The 18,167-nt window shown below is 44.6% G+C and overlaps 1 protein-coding gene across 2 annotated transcripts; it reads right to left on the reverse strand.

Annotated features, from left to right (window-relative positions):
* Positions 1 to 58: 58 nt before the first annotated feature.
* LOC139411795 (isocitrate dehydrogenase [NAD] subunit alpha, mitochondrial) lies at positions 59 to 15,256 on the reverse strand. Of its 2 annotated transcripts, none has more exons than XM_071158541.1 (11): positions 15,181 to 15,256; positions 14,762 to 14,815; positions 14,512 to 14,595; positions 14,241 to 14,355; positions 11,576 to 11,763; positions 4,127 to 4,260; positions 3,628 to 3,730; positions 1,976 to 2,040; positions 1,674 to 1,758; positions 1,107 to 1,259; positions 59 to 711 (listed from the first exon to the last, which is right to left on the reverse strand). In XM_071158541.1, exons 1-11 carry the CDS (start codon positions 15,205 to 15,207, stop codon positions 628 to 630), a joined length of 1,092 nt encoding a protein of 363 aa, XP_071014642.1. In that variant the 5' UTR covers positions 15,208 to 15,256; the 3' UTR covers positions 59 to 627. The 2 variants fall into 2 exon arrangements, with proteins under 2 accessions (XP_071014642.1, XP_071014643.1); XM_071158542.1 differs by having other exon boundaries at positions 14,780 to 14,815; positions 15,181 to 15,249.
* Positions 15,257 to 18,167: the final 2,911 nt, after the last annotated feature.

Consider the following 18,167-nt stretch of genomic DNA (forward strand, 5'->3'; position numbering starts at 1 on the left):
TTGCAACAACAATACACTGTACCTGTTAACAGGAAGAATGAGACAGCAGGCTTTAAAGTCATGTAATCAAGTTTTTATGTATGGATCTCGAAACAGAAAAGAGAGACATGACATGAGACGCTGGTACAATTACAATCCATTCATGCACAGGAACCCGACTGGTAACAATAAATAGAGTACATTGAAGCTGTTAGCATTACATTAACCATTAAAAAAAAATAAAACTAGCAACGATCAGAACCACTGCCGGACAACACAGGTGGAGTGCCACGTAGTATAGAGGCAAGTATAACTTTGGGGAAGTTTGCCCCATGAAATGATCACGTGAGTAAAATTGTGCTTAAATACACCTTAAGAGTGAATACCCATCCATGTAGGGGGCGCGTTCCAGGTGGTGATTTATTTCAGTCACACTGCACAAATTATTGAATTTCTATTTCTAGAAAACCTGGAGAATTGTCCATTCTCAGGAACCTACATCAATATAATATAGTAATCTAAGATATGCAGCTGCATCGTAACTGCGGTACTGACAACCTGGAACGCCCCCACTAGAGTCTTTAGGAGTAAGTTCAAAGCAGCGGTTGAATTATTATGAAGTCTTCAGAAAATCAACAGTCGTCGTTTTCAGTCCATGTCTCGCACTCTACGGCAGATCTCCTCTGTAAACTCTGAGCACTTCGACTTCCCACCGAGGTCCCCGGTCAACACCTGGGAGAGGATAGAAAAAACAGCCCAATGAATTCATTGAAAAGACAAAAGCAGATTATTATTTTTTTTTGTTGCATACAATGATCAACTGAATAAAAATCTGTTATGTTTGATCTACAGGAGAAAAAAATAAGAGTATTGGCAACCGGAAGGAGGTGTGGTGTCCAGGGGAGACAACATATTGTAAACCAACTAGCCAGACATCCACCATATAATCTGGCATCAGAGAAGAAGAAGAGCAGACTGAGCGGTCCTCCAAGAACAAGGAAGTACCCCTACTTCTCCCCCCCCCCGCGGGGCACCTCCACTTTCCAAATGTATTCCCGGCACCGATATGCAAGAGCCACAATAGTCACTATTCGGGGTAATAATGTTTTAATTTTTTTTAAAGCCACCTTCTTGTCTCTGATGGTGTCGAAACAGGCGGTCTCGATCTTCTTGCCGTAGTCGTGCATGCCCATGTGACGCAGCATCATCACAGCACTGAGCAGCAGAGCCGTAGGGTTGGCCATGTCCAGACCGGCTATGTCGGGGGCCGTCCCATGGACCTAGATACCACAGGGGGTAGAGGGGACAATGTTAAAACCGTGCTTCTACACCTGCATTGCTTGCCGTTTGGGGGTTTTAGGCTGGGTTTCTGTACAGCACTTTGAGATATCAGCTGATGTACGAAGGGCTATATAAATACATTTGATTTGGTTTAAAAGGTCTACTACTCTCAACACTGGAACAAGCTTCCGCACATCCATTAGAAATGGACAACTTATTGAAATATATGACGTCTCGTATTAAAAATAGTTTTGTTGAAAAGGGTGGGAAGTCTTCAACAAACAAACATGTTTAGTTATTATCTATTGCACAATAGACTTTACAGGACAAGAAGCCTTGCGTTTTATCAAAACAGTTGAGACACGAGTAGCTAAACATATTATAAAAACAGCCAAGTAAAGAGCGAGACAAACCGATTCAAAAATGGCGACTCCATTGGCACCAATGTTTCCACTGGGAGTGACTCCCAGACCGCCAATAAGTCCAGCACACAGATCACTGCAATACATGACACACGCCTCTATCTGTAGTAGCAGCCTCAGCCTTTAGTTAGCAGAATCATCTAGTCACATTAGCGCAACACATGAAAGACAGTATTAGGCCCAATAAGACCAAACTCTGCTAAGCTATTTAATGTTTGAATTAATAGCTTAAAACAAATTGCATTCAATAGCGATGAATTAATAAAGATACATGCAAATAAATAGTAACTGACCTGAGAATGTCACCATACAGGTTGGGCATCACCAGGACGTCAAACTGGGTGGGGTCTTGCACCATCTGAAACATTCACCATGACAACCCTGATTAAGCCCCGTTTCCATCTCCATCCCCAACAAGAGAACCCAATTACGCCCCGTTTCCATCCCCAACCAGAGAACCAGATTAAGCCCCGTTTCCATCTCCAACAAGAGAACCAGATTAAGTCCCGTTTCCATCCCCAACCAGAGAACCAGATTAAGCCCCGTTTCCATCCCCAACAAGAGAACCAGATTAAGTCCCGTTTCCATCCCCAACAAGAGAACCAGATTAAGTCCCGTTTCCATCCCCAACAAGAGAACCAGATTAAGTCCCGTTTCCATCTCCAACAAGAGAACCAGATTAAGTCCCGTTTCCATCCCCAACAAGAGAACCAGATTAAGTCCCGTTTCCATCTCCAACAAGAGAACCCGATTAAGTCCCGTTTCCATCCCCAACAAGAGAATCCGATTAAGTCCCGTTTCCATCTCCAACAAGAGAATCCGATTAAGTCCCGTTTCCATCTCCAACAAGAGAACCAGATTAAGTCCCGTTTCCATCTCCAACAAGAGAACCAGATTAAGTCCCGTTTCCATCCCCAACAAGAGAATCCGATTAAGTCCCGTTTCCATCTCCAACAAGAGAACCAGATTAAGTCCCGTTTCCATCTCCAACAAGAGAATCCGATTAAGTCCCGTTTCCATCTCCAACAAGAGAACCAGATTAAGTCCCGTTTCCATCTCCAACAAGAGAACCAGATTAAGTCCCGTTTCCATCCCCAACAAGAGAATCCGATTAAGTCCCGTTTCCATCTCCAACAAGAGAACCAGATTAAGTCCCGTTTCCATCTCCAACAAGAGAACCAGATTAAGTCCCGTTTCCATCTCCAACCAGAGAACCAGATTAAGCCCCGTTTCCATCCCCAACAAGAGAACCAGATTAAGTCCCGTTTCCATCCCCAACCAGAGAACCAGATTAAGCCCCGTTTCCATCCCCAACCAGAGAACCAGATTAAGTCCCGTTTCCATCTCCAACAAGAGAATCCGATTAAGTCCCGTTTCCATCTCCAACAAGAGAACCAGATTAAGCCCCGTTTCCATCCCCAACCAGAGAACCAGATTAAGCCCCGTTTCCATCCCCAACAAGATAACCAGATTAAGTCCCGTTTCCATCCCCAACAAGAGAACCAGATTAAGTCCCGTTTCCATCCCCAACAAGAGAACCAGATTAAGTCCCGTTTCCATCCCCAACCAGAGAACCAGATTAAGTCCCGTTTCCATCTCCAACAAGAGAACCAGATTAAGTCCCGTTTCCATCCCCAACAAGAGAACCAGATTAAGTCCCGTTTCCATCCCCAACAAGATAACCAGATTAAGCCCCGTTTCCATCCCCAACAAGAGAATCCGATTAAGTCCCGTTTCCATCAAGAAAGAGAACCCGATTACGCCCCATTTCCATCTCCAACAAGAGAACCAGATTAAGCCCCGTTTCCATCCCCAACAAGAAAACCCGATTAAGCCCCGTTTCCATCCCCAACAAGATAATCCGATTGAGTCCCGTTTCCATCTCCAACAAGAGAACCCGATTCTATGGTCACGTAGGAAGGATAGTGTAAAGGAGGGCACATACGTTGAGACACACGGTGTCCAGGTACATCTCGGTAAACTTGACGTCCTTGAAGTTCTCAGCCACCTCTCTGCATTTCCTCAGGAACAGCCCATCCGACATCCTCCTGGTCACATCCAAACACACCGGGCACGTTAATAAGTTTAATGCCTGAATATTGGTGCCATTCGATGTGCTCGTTCTGATATTTAATATATTTCTTTAATATATTTTTTAATATGTGTGCGTATCGTTTTTGTGCTGCTAGGTGTTACCGCGCTGTTGGAACAAATAAGCATTTCACTGCACCTGCGATAACATCTGTTAAAATATGTTGTACGTAACAGTCAATATCTTATCATTCTGTTTCGACTTGTAACTGACCCATGGTGATACATTTAGTCGATATTTGCATCTCATTTTTATTTTATTTTATGATCCACAACGGCACAATAAAACATTTTAAAAAGTACCATTTGTAAGATTCCACCGTCCGTTTGATTCTGGAGCTAGAGAGACTTACATGATGTTGGCTTTGTGAACGGCCGTGACGCTGTTCCTTTGGTTGTTTCTGGCGTACTCGAAGGCGTACTCGGCGATACGTCGACTGGCGTCTTCCGTGATGAGTTTGATGCTCTGAACTACGCCGTCAACGATCTACAAGAGAAGACGACAATCACCGTAGCCTAAATCAAACAGAGGACTTAATTAAATCATACAGAATACAATATCTAAATGTCCTACTTTGGTCAAAATGGTTTTTGAGGGACGGTAACAACTGGGAAAGACAACTGAGCTACTTTTAAAAAAAAAACAATTGAACTGGAACAATGAAACTGGAAGAGAAGACGTATGAAAAGGTATTCATAACATCACCGTGAGTGGAAGAACTAGAAGCACTCTCAGCCTGAGGTGACAACTACAAACAATAGGATTTCACCGTAAAGGAAGTGACATCAAGAAATTCCAGATGTGCCATCTTAATTTGACCAGTTTCCCCCAGCAGGAAAGTAATCCTGCAGCAACAGGAAATGATTATGTGGATTATACATTTTTTTATTTGGGCAAATCAAGTCTGAAATTGGAAATGTCAAACTTTGGAAGCCTTTTTAAACATTGAATACACTACAAGTTAGCAGTACCTGCAAAACATTATGCGACAGAGTGATCAAATTAAGACAGCAGATATGTAGGAATAACATATAAAACCTTTTAGTTGAAAAAAAAACTAAGTGAACAAAGAAGGAGAACTGGAGAGAGAAGTTGATGAACATACACTACCCGTTCAAACGTGTGGGGTCACTAAGAAATGTCCTTGGTTTCCATGAAAACATACACGATGGGGTGGCAGGGTAGACTAGTGGTTAGAGCGTTGGACTAGTAACCGAAAGATTGCAAGATCGAATTCCCGAGCTGACAAGGTACAAATCTGTCGTTCTGCCCCTGAACAGGCAGTTAACCCACTGTTCCTAGGCCGTCATTGAAAATAAGAATTTGTTTTTAACCGACTTGCCTAGTTAAATAAAGGTAAAATTAATTCAAAATAAAAATGAAATGAGTTACAAAATTAAGTGGAAATATAGTCAAGTTGACAAGGTTATAATGATAATTGTGTCCTTCAAACTTTGGTTTCGTCAAGGAATCCTCCATTTGCAGCAATTACAGCCTTTGCAGATCTTTGGCATTCTCGTTGTCAATCTGTTGAGGCAATCCGAAGAGATTTTACCCCATGCTTCCTGAAGCACCTCCCACAAGTTGGATTGGCTTGATGGGCACTTCTTACGGTCAAGCTGCTCCCACAACAGCTCAATAGGGTTGAGATCCGGTGACTGTGCTGGCCACTCCATTATAGACAGAATACCAGCTGACTGCTTCTTCCCTAAATAGTTATTGCATAGTTTAGCGTTGCAAAATGGAGTGATAGCCTTCCTTCTTCAAGATCCCTTTAACCCTGTACAAATCTCCCACTTTACCACCACCAAAGCACCCCCAGACCATCACATTGCCTCCACCATGCTTGACAGATGGCGTCAAGCACTCCTCCAGCATCTTGCCCATCATAATCTTTTATTATTTTTATTGGCCAGTCTGAGATGTGGCTTTTTTTTTTTTGCAACTCTGCCTAGAAGGCCAACATCCCAGAGTCGTCTCTTCACTGTTGACATCGAGACTGGTGTTTTGCGGGTACTATTGAATAAAGCTGCCAGTTGAGGACTTGTGAGGCGTCTGTTTCTCAAACTAGACTTGCTCAGTTGTGGAACAGGGTTTCCCACACCTCTTTCTATTCTGGTTAGAGCCAGTTTGCGCTGTTCTGTGAAGGGAGTAGTACACAGCGTTGTACGAGATCTTCAGTTCCTTGACAATTTCTCACATGGAATAGCCTTCATTTCCCAGAACAAGAAGAGACTGACGAGTTTCAGAAGAAAGTTTTGTTCCTGGCCATTTTGAGCCTGTAATCGAACCCACAAATGCTGATGCTCCAGATTTTATTTATTTTATTTCACCTTTATTTAACCAGGTAGGCTAGTTGAGAACAAGTTCTCATTTGCAACTGCGACCTGGCCAAGATAAAGCATAGCAGTGTGAACAGACAACACAGAGTTACACATGGAGTAAACAATTAACAAGTCAATAACACAGTAGAAAAAAAGAGTCTATATACATTGTGTGCAAAAGGCATGAGGAGGTAGGCGAATAATTACAATTTACAATTACAATTACAATAATTACAATTTTGCAGATTAACACTGGAGTGATAAATTATCAGATGGTCATGTACAGGTGTGTATATTGGTGTGCAAAAGAGCAGAAAAGTAAATACTCAACCAGTCTAAAGAAGGCCAGGTTTATTGCTTCTTTAATCAGAACAGTTTTCAGCTGTGCTAACATAATTGCAAAAGGGTTTTCTAATGATCAATCAGCCTTTTAAAATGATAAACTTGGATTAGCTAACACAACGTGCCATTGGAACACAGGAGTGATGGTTGCTGATAATGAATGGGCCTCTGTACGCCTATGTAGATATTCCATTAAACAAATCAGCCGTTTCCAGCTACAATAGTCATTTACAACATTAACAATGTCTACACTCTATTTCTGATCCATTTGATGTTATTTTAAATGGACCAATTTTTTTTTGCTTTTCTTTCAAAAATAAGGACTTTTCTTAGTGACCCCAAACTTTTGATCGGGAGTGTACATTCGGGCACGCTAGGGTTAGAGACTGAGGTGGTGGTCTGGTTAGTGAAGCTGCTGTTCCTCTGGCTTACCTAAGGAACACCTGGAGAATAACCTGTGTGAGGTGCCCTGTCCAACCCAGATAAAACAGTTTCAATAACTAATGACACGCATTCCACACAACACCACAGTGAAAATACGGACTGCTCAGCTCTCAGCCTTGAAAACAGCTGCTTATCAAGAGTTGAAAACGACGGACCAGAGTAGTCACATCACAGTCAACGTGACTTCTCAGTCACCGTCAAACCACATCCCTGCATGTTAATGTTGTAAGACTATTCCCTCCTCCCAGAGGGGTTGACTACAACGCAGGATCAAGGAGTTCGCTAGCTAACTTGACAATTATTTTTTTATTTAGAAAGATAAAGTTTGAAATGGACTAAATGATACAACCAAAAACACACAGGTTTAGCTTTCTTTAAACCCCTCCCCCACAACAACCAAAAACACACAGGTTTAGCTTTCTTTAAACCCCTCCCCCACAACAACCAAAAACACACAGGTTTAGCTTTCTTTAAACCCCTCCCCCACAACAACCAAAAACACACAGGTTTAGCTTTCTTTAAACCCCTCCCCCACAACAACCAAAAACACACAGGTTTAGCTTTCTTTAAACCCCTCCCCCACAACAACCAAAAACACACAGGTTTAGCTTTCTTTAAACCCCTCCCCCACAACAACCAAAAACACACAGGTTTAGCTTTCTTTAAACCCCTCCCCCACAAAAAAAAATCCATTGTTATTTCTGGTTCTTTCTCAAAGTTAGCTGGCTAACTCATTGATTCTGTTTTGTAGCGTTCCCCTCTGGTCAGTAGGAGGAATCAGCCAATTAAAATTATTCTCCTGAACAAACATTCCAGCAAACATACGAGGTAGCTACTGCTCCCTTGGTCTAGTCCTCTGTAGTCAGTGTTAGCTGTAGCTACTGCTCCCTGGTCTATTCCTCTGTAGTCAGTGTTAGCTGTAGCTACTGCTCCCTGGTCTAGTCCTCTGTAGTCAGTGTTAGCTGTAGCTACTGCTCCCTGGTCTAGTCCTCTGTAGTCAGTGTTAGCTGTAGCTACTGCTTCCTGGTCTATTCCTCTGTAGTCAGTGTTAGCTGTAGCTACTGCTCCCTGGTCTATTCCTCTGTAGTCAGTGTTAGCTGTAGCTACTGCTCCCTGGTCTATTCCTCTGTAGTCAGTGTTAGCTGTAGCTACTGCTCCCTGGTCTATTCCTCTGTAGTCAGTGTTAGCTGTAGCTACTGCTCCCTGGTCTATTCCTCTGTAGTCAGTGTTAGCTGTAGCTACTGCTCCCTGGTCTATTCCTCTGTAGTCAGTGTTAGCTGTAGCTACTGCTCCCTGGTCTATTCCTCTGTAGTCAGTGTTAGCTGTAGCTACTGCTCCCTGGTCTATTCCTCTGTAGTCAGTGTTAGCTGTAGCTACTGCTCCCTGGTCTATTCCGCTGTAGTCAGTGTTAGCTGTAGCTACTGCTCCCTGGTCTAGTCCTCTGTAGTCAGTGTTAGCTGTAGCTACTGCTCCCTGGTCTATTCCTCTGTAGTCAGTGTTAGCTGTAGGCATTTTAACACATGAGGTAGCTACTGCTCCCTGGTCTGTTCCTCTGTAGTCAGTGTTAGCTGTAGCTACTGCTCCCTGGTCTATTCCTCTGTAGTCAGTGTTAGCTGTAGCTACTGCTCCCTGGTCTATTCCTCTGTAGTCAGTGTTAGCTGTAGCTACTGCTCCCTGGTCTAGTCCTCTGTAGTCAGTGTTAGCTGTAGCTACTGCTCCCTGGTCTAGTCCTCTGTAGTCAGTGTTAGCTGTAGCTACTGCTTCCTGGTCTATTCCTCTGTAGTCAGTGTTAGCTGTAGCTACTGCTCCCTGGTCTATTCCTCTGTAGTCAGTGTTAGCTGTAGCTACTGCTCCCTGGTCTATTCCTCTGTAGTCAGTGTTAGCTGTAGCTACTGCTCCCTGGTCTATTCCTCTGTAGTCAGTGTTAGCTGTAGCTACTGCTCCCTGGTCTATTCCTCTGTAGTCAGTGTTAGCTGTAGCTACTGCTCCCTGGTCTATTCCTCTGTAGTCAGTGTTAGCTGTAGCTACTGCTCCCTGGTCTATTCCGCTGTAGTCAGTGTTAGCTGTAGCTACTGCTCCCTGGTCTAGTCCTCTGTAGTCAGTGTTAGCTGTAGCTACTGCTCCCTGGTCTATTCCTCTGTAGTCAGTGTTAGCTGTAGGCATTTTAACACATGAGGTAGCTACTGCTCCCTGGTCTGTTCCTCTGTAGTCAGTGTTAGCTGTAGCTACTGCTCCCTGGTCTATTCCTCTGTAGTCAGTGTTAGCTGTAGCTACTGCTCCCTGGTCTATTCCTCTGTAGTCAGTGTTAGCTGTAGCTACTGCTCCCTGGTCTATTCCTCTGTAGTCAGTGTTAGCTGTAGCTACTGCTCCCTGGTCTATTCCTCTGTAGTCAGTGTTATCTGTAGCTACTGCTCCCTGGTCTGTTCCTCTGTAGTCAGTGTTAGCTGTAGCTACTGCTCCCTGGTCTATTCCTCTGTAGTCAGTGTTAGCTGTAGCTACTGCTCCCTGGTCTAGTCCTCTGTAGTCAGTGTTAGCTGTAGCTACTGCTCCCTGGTCTAGTCCTCTGTAGTCAGTGTTAGCTGTAGCTACTGCTCCCTGGTCTAGTCCTCTGTAGTCAGTGTTAGCTGTAGCTACTGCTCCCTGGTCTATTCCTCTGTAGTCAGTGTTAGCTGTAGCTACTGCTCCCTGGTCTATTCCTCTGTAGTCAGTGTTAGCTACTGCCCCCTGGTCTAGTCCTCTGTAGTCAGTGTTAGCTGTAGCTACTGCTCCCTGGTCTAGTCCTCTGTAGTCAGTGTTAGCTGTAGCTACTGCTTCCTGGTCTAGTCCTCTGTAGTCAGTGTTAGCTGTAGCTACTGCTCCCTGGTCTATTCCTCTGTAGTCAGTGTTAGCTGTAGCTACTGCTCCCTGGTCTATTCCTCTGTAGTCAGTGTTAGCTGTAGCTACTGCTCCCTGGTCTTGTCCTCTGTAGTCAGTGTTAGCTGTAGCTACTGCTCCCTGGTCTAGTCCTCTGTAGTCAGTGTTAGCTGTAGCTACTGCTCCCTGGTCTATTCCTCTGTAGTCAGTGTTAGCTGTAGCTACTGCTCCCTGGTCTAGTCCTCTGTAGTCAGTGTTAGCTGTAGCTACTGCTCCCTGGTCTAGTCCTCTGTAGTCAGTGTTAGCTGTAGCTACTGCTCCCTGGTCTATTCCTCTGTAGTCAGTGTTAGCTGTAGCTACTGCTCCCTGGTCTATCCCTCTGTAGTCAGTGTTAGCTGTAGCTACTGCTCCCTGGTCTAGTCCTCTGTAGTCAGTGTTAGCTGTAGCTACTGCTCCCTGGTCTATTCCTCTGTAGTCAGTGTTAGCTGTAGCTACTGCTCCCTGGTCTATTCCTCTGTAGTCAGTGTTAGCTACTGCCCCCTGGTCTAGTCCTCTGTAGTCAGTGTTAGCTGTAGCTACTGCTCCCTGGTCTAGTCCTCTGTAGTCAGTGTTAGCTGTAGCTACTGCTCCCTGGTCTAGTCCTCTGTAGTCAGTGTTAGCTGTAGCTACTGCTCCCTGGTCTATTCCTCTGTAGTCAGTGTTAGCTGTAGCTACTGCTCCCTGGTCTAGTCCTCTGTAGTCAGTGTTAGCTGTAGCTACTGCTCCCTGGTCTATTCCTCTGTAGTCAGTGTTAGCTGTAGCTACTGCTCCCTGGTCTAGTCCTCTGTAGTCAGTGTTAGCTGTAGCTACTGCTCCCTGGTCTATCCCTCTGTAGTCAGTGTTAGCTGTAGCTACTGCTCCCTGGTCTATCCCTCTGTAGTCAGTGTTAGCTGTAGCTACTGCTCCCTGGTCTATTCCTCTGTAGTCAGTGTTAGCTGTAGCTACTGCTCCCTGGTCTAGTCCTCTGTAGTCAGTGTTAGCTGTAGTCAGTGTTAGCTGTAGCTACTGCTCCCCGGTCTATTCCTCTGTAGTCAGTGTTAGCTGTAGTCAGTGTTAGCTGTAGCTACTGATCCCCGGTCTATTCCTCTGTAGTCAGTGTTAGCTGTAGTCAGTGTTAGCTGTAGCTACTGATCCCCGGTCTATTCCTCTGTAGTCAGTGTTAGCTGTAGCTACTGATCCCCGGTCTATTCCTCTGTAGTCAGTGTTAGCTGTAGTCAGTGTTAGCTGTAGCTACTGCTCCCCGGTCTAGTCCTCTGTAGTCAGTGTTAGCTGTAGCTACTGCTCCCTGGTCTAGTCCTCTGTAGTCAGTGTTAGCTGTAGCTACTGCTCCCTGGTCTAGTCCTCTGTAGTCAGTGTTAGCTGTAGCTACTGCTCCCTGGTCTATTCCTCTGTAGTCAGTGTTAGCTGTAGCTACTGCTCCCTGGTCTAGTCCTCTGTAGTCAGTGTTAGCTGTAGCTACTGCTCCCTGGTCTATTCCTCTGTAGTCAGTGTTAGCTGTAGCTACTGCTCCTGGTCTATTCCTCTGTAGTCAGTGTTAGCTGTAGCTACTGCTCCCTGGTCTATTCCTCTGTAGTCAGTGTTAGCTGTAGCTACTGCTCCCTGGTCTGTTCCTCTGTAGTCAGTGTTAGCTGTAGCTACTGCTCCCTGGTCTGTTCCTCTGTAGTCAGTGTTAGCTGTAGGCATTTTACAGATTCAGTTTGAAATCCACACATTTGGAAAAAACAAAAAACTGGTTTCACTCACAACTTTGTCCCATTTCTCTCCTACTGAACGTGACCGTGGTAACCATAGCGACTTACTATGTGCTCGATTCCGCTGTACTCTCCCTCAGTGTTCTCTCTGATGGTGACCAGGTCCACGTCGGTGTAGGGGGTCTTGTAGCCCTCGATGGACACGCAGGGCCGCACGTTGGCGTACAGGTCAAAGGTCTTCCTGAGGAGCAGGTTCATGGAGGGGTGGCCGGCTGCGATGGGGGTCTTCAGGGGGCCTACACACAGAGGGGGAGGTTAAAAGACCAATGCAGACCTTTTTTTTATCTCAATATCAAATCATTTCTGGATAACAACGGAACACCTTATTGTGATCATTTAAAAAGGTAACCAAAATAGCTTCTTCGCAAAGAGCAATTTCTCAGGACTGTCTGTGATTGGTCGGAGTGGTGAGGGGAAAACTGAAAACTAGCTGTTATTGGCAGAGGTCACCAGGCAGACTAAACTCCAACCCATCATAACATCTCAGGTGATGTCACCAGGCAGACTAAACTCCAACCCATCATAACATCTCAGGTGATGTCACCAGGCAGACTAAACTCCCCCCATCATAACATCACCAGACAGACTAAACTCCATCCCATCATAACGTCACCAGGCAGACTAAACTCCATCCCATCATAACATTTCAGGTGATGTCACCAGGCAGACTAAACTCCACCCCATCACAAGGCAGACTAAACTCCATCCCATCATAACATCACCAGGCAGACTAAACTCCATCCCATCATAACATTTCAGGTGATGTCACCAGGCAGACTAAACTCCACCCCATCATATCACCACCAGACAGACTAAACTCCACCCCATCATAACATCACCAGACAGACTAAACTCCATCCCATCATAACATCACCAGACAGACTAAACCCCACCCCATCATAACATCACCAGGCAGACTAAACTCCACCCCACCATAACATTTCAGGTGATGTCACCAGACAGACTAAACTCCACCCCATCATAACATTCCAGGTGATGTCACCAGACAGACTAAACTCCACCCCACCATAACATTGCAGGTGATGTCACCAGGCAGACTAAACTCCACCCCATCACCAGGCAGACTAAACTCCATCCCATCATAACATTGCAGGTGATGTCACCAGACAGACTAAACTCCACCCCACCATAACATTGCAGGTGATGTCACCAGGCAGACTAAACTCCACCCCATCACCAGGCAGACTAAACTCCATCCCATCATAACATTGCAGGTGGTCTTTTAAAACAGCTCTTACTCTAAAAGGACATTATCCTCATTTTCAAAACATCACAGTATTGGTCCAACCTCCGTGTGGAAATATATATAAAAAACAGTTTACTGTTCATTAGGAACCAAATGGAAATAAACAGACAAACAAGGAAAGACTCCGTACAGGTAGAATAAAATACTTTTCCCAATGTTCCATCGCAAAACGTTTTCTGTTTGCGTCTACTGAAGACGGGGATGTACTGGAGCATAGACATGTTGACCTCTAGACGGGCTTCCACACCAGTCCTCTAGACGGGCTTCCACACCAGTCCTCTAGACGGGCTTCCACACCAGTCCTCTAGACGGGCTTCCACACCAGTCCTCTAGACGGGCTTCCACACCAGTCCTCTAGACGGGCTTCCACACCAGTCCTCTAGACGGGCTTCCACACCAGTCCTCTAGACGGGCTTCCACACCAGTCCTCTAGACGGGCTTCCACACCAGTCCTCTAGACGGGCTTCCACACCAGTCCTCTAGACGGGCTTCCACACCAGTCCTCTAGACGGGCTTCCACACCAGTCCTCTAGACGGGCTTCCACACCAGTCCTCTAGACGGGCTTCCACACCAGTCCTCTAGACGGGCTTCCACACCAGTCCTCTAGACGGGCTTCCACACCAGCCACCTGACCTCTAGACGGGCTTCCACACCATCCCCTATAAACCCTGCATACCATCCCCTATAAACCCCTGCACACTACCCCCTATGAACCCCTGCATACTATCCCCTGCATACTATCCCCTGCATACTATCCCTTATGACCCCTGCATACTACCCCCTATGAACCCCTGCATACTATCCCCTACATACTACCCCCTGCATACTTTCCCCTATGAACCCCTGCATACTACCCCCTACATACTTTCCCCTATGAACCCCTGCATACTACCCCCTGCATACTATCCCCTATTAACCCTGCATACTACCCCCTACATACTACCCCCTACATACCATCCCCTATAAACCCTGCATACCATCCCCTACATACTATCCCCTATGAACCCCTGCATACTATCCCCTGCATACTATCCCTTATGAACCCTGCATACTACCCCCTATGAACCCCTGCATACTATCCCCTATGAACCCTGCATACTATCCCCTATGAACCCTGCATACTACCCCCTATGAACCCCTGCATACTACCCCCTATGAACCCTGCATACTACCCCCTATGAACCCCTGCATACTACCCCCTACATACTTTCCCCTATGAACCCCTGCATACTATCCCCTGCATACTATCCCTTATGAACCCTGCATACTACCCCCTATGAACCCCTGCATACTATCCCTTATGAAACCTGCATACTAAACCCAGCATACTACCCCCTATGATGCCGCCTGCATGATGTTCTTTATTCCAGCTGACTTCAGTACACTATGTCCATCATGACCATGCAGGTAGCTACTACCATAAGATCTCTGTAACTGCTACCTACCTTTTAACCCGATCAGGGTCCTGTCCATAGACTCCTTACAGTCTGGAGGGATCATCCATCTACCTCCTGGGCCCTGGATAGCGGTCACATTCCTCTCCTCCCACTGGATGGGAACCTAACGGGTGGTAAGAGAGAGAGAGGACACAGAATGGTACAGGAAGGACTGGGGCTCAATGTGCTGTCCATCTTTCCATGCCAATGGCATGTTCTGCTATTAACCCTACAATGTGCTGTGTGTGTGAGAGAGAGTTTGACAGCTTTTCCAGCTTACCTTAGCAGCCTCGAAAATCTTCATGACCGCCACGGATATTTCTGGACCGATTCCATCCCCAGGAATTAACGTAACCGTTTGCAGCTGTAAAGAGAAAACAACCCGCTTTTAAATCTGTTTTTAGAGGGATTACATATTAGCACTAAACACACTGGATCATGAATTACATCATTTTCTACTTTTTGTCAACGAGGGAGAAGTTCATTAAAAAACAGGTGTAGACTTGTCTATTTGTCAGTCCATGACTTACCCCCCTTCTGAAACATACCGTCGGTCTCTTTGCCGCCCCCACGACGTGAGAGAGCTGGAGGAGGAACATTAAACGGAAGGTTAAATTACTACCGCGCAGATAAAAACGTATCACAACAACATCCACACACTATCTCTAGTCGAGTGTGATTGAATCAGAAAACATATTGACAAACACGAAATGTCACTTGTCAAGCATTAGGCGGATAAAAAAGCGGTTGGTTAATAGCATAGCTCGCTACGGTAGTAGCAGGACAAGGACACACGCACAGTAAAAAGGCCTCACAGAAAACCCATGGAAACAACATTATACAACCGACAAAGTCATCCGAACACGAACTTACATTACACAAACATAAATCCAATACATGGCCAAGTTACATTCGATTATCTTTACGCTGACAAACGGCATGTTCTTACCATTGACCTCCACACGTTGCTAGCCATAGTCCTGTGTTAATGCGGTCCTGCACCCGCTCTGACGTTAACGGGACTTCCGGGGTGGGAAACGATGACGTAGCCACCGGCGTGAAAAAACGTACCATAAGCACCGTATCTAATGTCTGTTTGTCTTAATACTACAGCGTGAAACAAATCCGTGATGTGTTATTTTATTGAAATGCTTTCATGTTGAACATTACTGTTTTTGATCGACATAATATGTCTACTTTGCAGTGGTGTAAAGTATTTATTAAGTGAAAATACTTTAAAGTAATAGTTTTGGATCGTTTTTTCGGTATCTGTACTTACCTATTTCTATTTTTTCCAGGACAGGAAAATGGTCCAATTCACACACTTATCAAGAGAACATCCCTGGTCATCCCTACTGCCTCTGATCTGGAGGACTCACTAAACAGAGAACATCCCTGGTCATCCCTACTAGCCTCTGATCTGGAAGACTCACTAAACAGAGAACATCCCTGGTCATCCCTACTGCCTCTGATCTGGAGGACTCACTAAACAGAGAACATCCCTGGTCATCCCTACTGCCTCTGATCTGGAGGACTCACTAAACAGAGAACATCCCTGGTCATCCCTACTGCCTCTGATCTGGAGGACTCACTAAACAGAGAACATCCCTGGTCATCCCTACTGCCTCTGATCTGGAGGACTCACTAAACAGAGAACATCCCTGGTCATCCCTACTGCCTCTGATCTGGAGGACTCACTAAACAGAGAACATCCCTGGTCATCCCTACTGCCTCTGATCTGGAGGACTCACTAAACAGAGAACATCCCTGGTCATCCCTACTGCCTCTGATCTGGAGGACTCACTAAACAGAGAACATCCCTGGTCATCCCAACAGCCTCTGATCTGCAGGACTCACAAAGAAACACAAATGCTTCGTTTGTAAATGATGGTCGGAGTGTTGGAGTGTGCCCTTGGCTATCCCCTGGTTTGCTTAATATTTTTTTTAAATTAAATGATTTATACATTTACTTTTGATACATAAGTATATTTTAACCATTACATTTACTTTTAATACTTAAGTATATTTAAAAACAAATACATTTAGACTTTTACTCAAATAGTATTTTACTGGGTGACTTTTACTTGAGTCATTTTCTTTTAAGATATTTTAACTTTTACTAGAAGTATGACGTTTGGTTCCACCCCTTCTACTTTGTTGTACAACTCAACGATGTACTTCATAGTTGAGTGTCAAACTCATTCCAGAGGGCCGAGTGTCTGCGGGTTTTCGCTCCTCCCTTGTGTTTGATTGATGAATTAATGTCCCTAATTAGTTAGGAACTCCCCTCACCTGGTTGTCTAGGTCTTAATTTAAACGAACAACTAATGAAACCAGCAGACACTAGGCCCCTCAAACTCAACTCTGGACATGGAAGCCAGATCCACTGCGTTTTTTTTAAACCCTAATCAGGGACGGATTTAGACCTTAGACACCAGGTGGGTACAATTAATTATCAGGTAGAACAGAAAACCAGCAGGCTCATAGGACAGGGTTTTCCCAACTCAGTCCTGGGATCCCACCTGGATGCATTGACTACACAATCAACGCTGGGTCATTTGAATCAGCTGTGTAGTGCTAAAGCAACAACCAAAACGTGCCCCCAGGGGGCCCAGGACTGACTTTGGGAAACCCTGTAGAGGGGTAAGAGTTGAATGAGTTTGACACCACTGATACACCCTCCATTCTACAGTACATATGTCCACCACCAGATGGCAGGCTTCCCTTCTCTTTGTTCACCACGCTAGCTTCATCTGTTGAGAAACAAATTCAGACTATGGATCTAACCTATTGTTATAGGACTACAGATTCATACCTTTATGGATCTAACCTATTGTTATAGGACTACAGATTCAGACTATGGATATAACCTATTGTTATAGGACTACAGATTCAGACTATGGATCTAACCTATTGTTATAGGACTACAGATTCAGACCTTTATGGATCTAACCTATTATTATAGGACTACAGATTCAGACTATGGATCTAACCTATTGTTATAGGACTACAGATTCATACCTTTATGGATCTAACCTATTATTATAGGACTACAGATTCAGACTATGGATCTAACCTATTGTTATAGGACTACAGATTCATACCTTTATGGGTATAACCTATTATTATAGGACTACAGATTCAGACTATGGATCTAACCTATTATTAAAGGACTACAGATTCAGACTATGGATCTAACCTATTGTTATAGGACTACAGATTCAGACTATGGATCTAACCTATTGTTAAAGGACTACAGATTCATACCTTTATGGATCTAACCTATTATTAAAGGACTACAGATTCAGACTATGGATCTAACCTATTGTTATAGGACTACAGATTCAGACTATGGATCTAACCTATTGTTATAGGACTACAGATTCAGACCTTTATGGATCTAACCTATTGTTAAAGGACTACAGATTCATACCTTTATGGATCTAACCTATTATTAAAGGACTACAGATTCATACCTTTATGGGTATAACCTATTGTTATAGGACTACAGATTCAGACCTTTATGGATCTAACCTATTGTTATAGGACTACAGATTCATACTATGGATATAACCTATTGTTATAGGACTACAGATTCATACTATGGGTATAACCTATTGTTATAGGACTACAGATTCAGACTATGGATATAACCTATTGTTATAGGACTACAGATTCAGACTATGGATATAACCTATTGTTATAGGACTACAGATTCATACTATGGGTATAACCTATTGTTATAGGACTACAGATTCAGGCCTTTATGGGTATAACCTATTGTTAAAGGCCACAGGGTTTTTATCTATGTTTTCTGTAGCTGTCTATTTACCATCACAAACTGATGCTGGCACTAAGACCGCACTCGGCGAGCTGCATAGGGCCATAAGAAAACATGAAATTGCTCATCAAGAGGTGACACTTCTAGAGGCCAGT

This window comes from Oncorhynchus clarkii, chromosome 6 (assembly GCF_045791955.1).
Source record: "Oncorhynchus clarkii lewisi isolate Uvic-CL-2024 chromosome 6, UVic_Ocla_1.0, whole genome shotgun sequence".
NCBI classification, from domain to species: Eukaryota; Metazoa; Chordata; class Actinopteri; order Salmoniformes; family Salmonidae; genus Oncorhynchus; species Oncorhynchus clarkii.

Excerpts from the sequence above, each read along its gene's own strand:
- LOC139411795 (XM_071158541.1), bottom strand. The coding sequence starts at position 15,207 with ATGGCTAGCAACGTGTGGAGGTCAATG. Across the intron at positions 4,261-11,575 it reads ACAGCGGAATCGAGCACATA|ATCGTTGACGGCGTAGTTCA; the intron begins GTAAGTCGCTAT and ends CTTCTCTTGTAG. Across the intron at positions 1,759-1,975 it reads CTGTATGGTGACATTCTCAG|TGATCTGTGTGCTGGACTTA; the intron begins GTCAGTTACTAT and ends CATGTATTGCAG.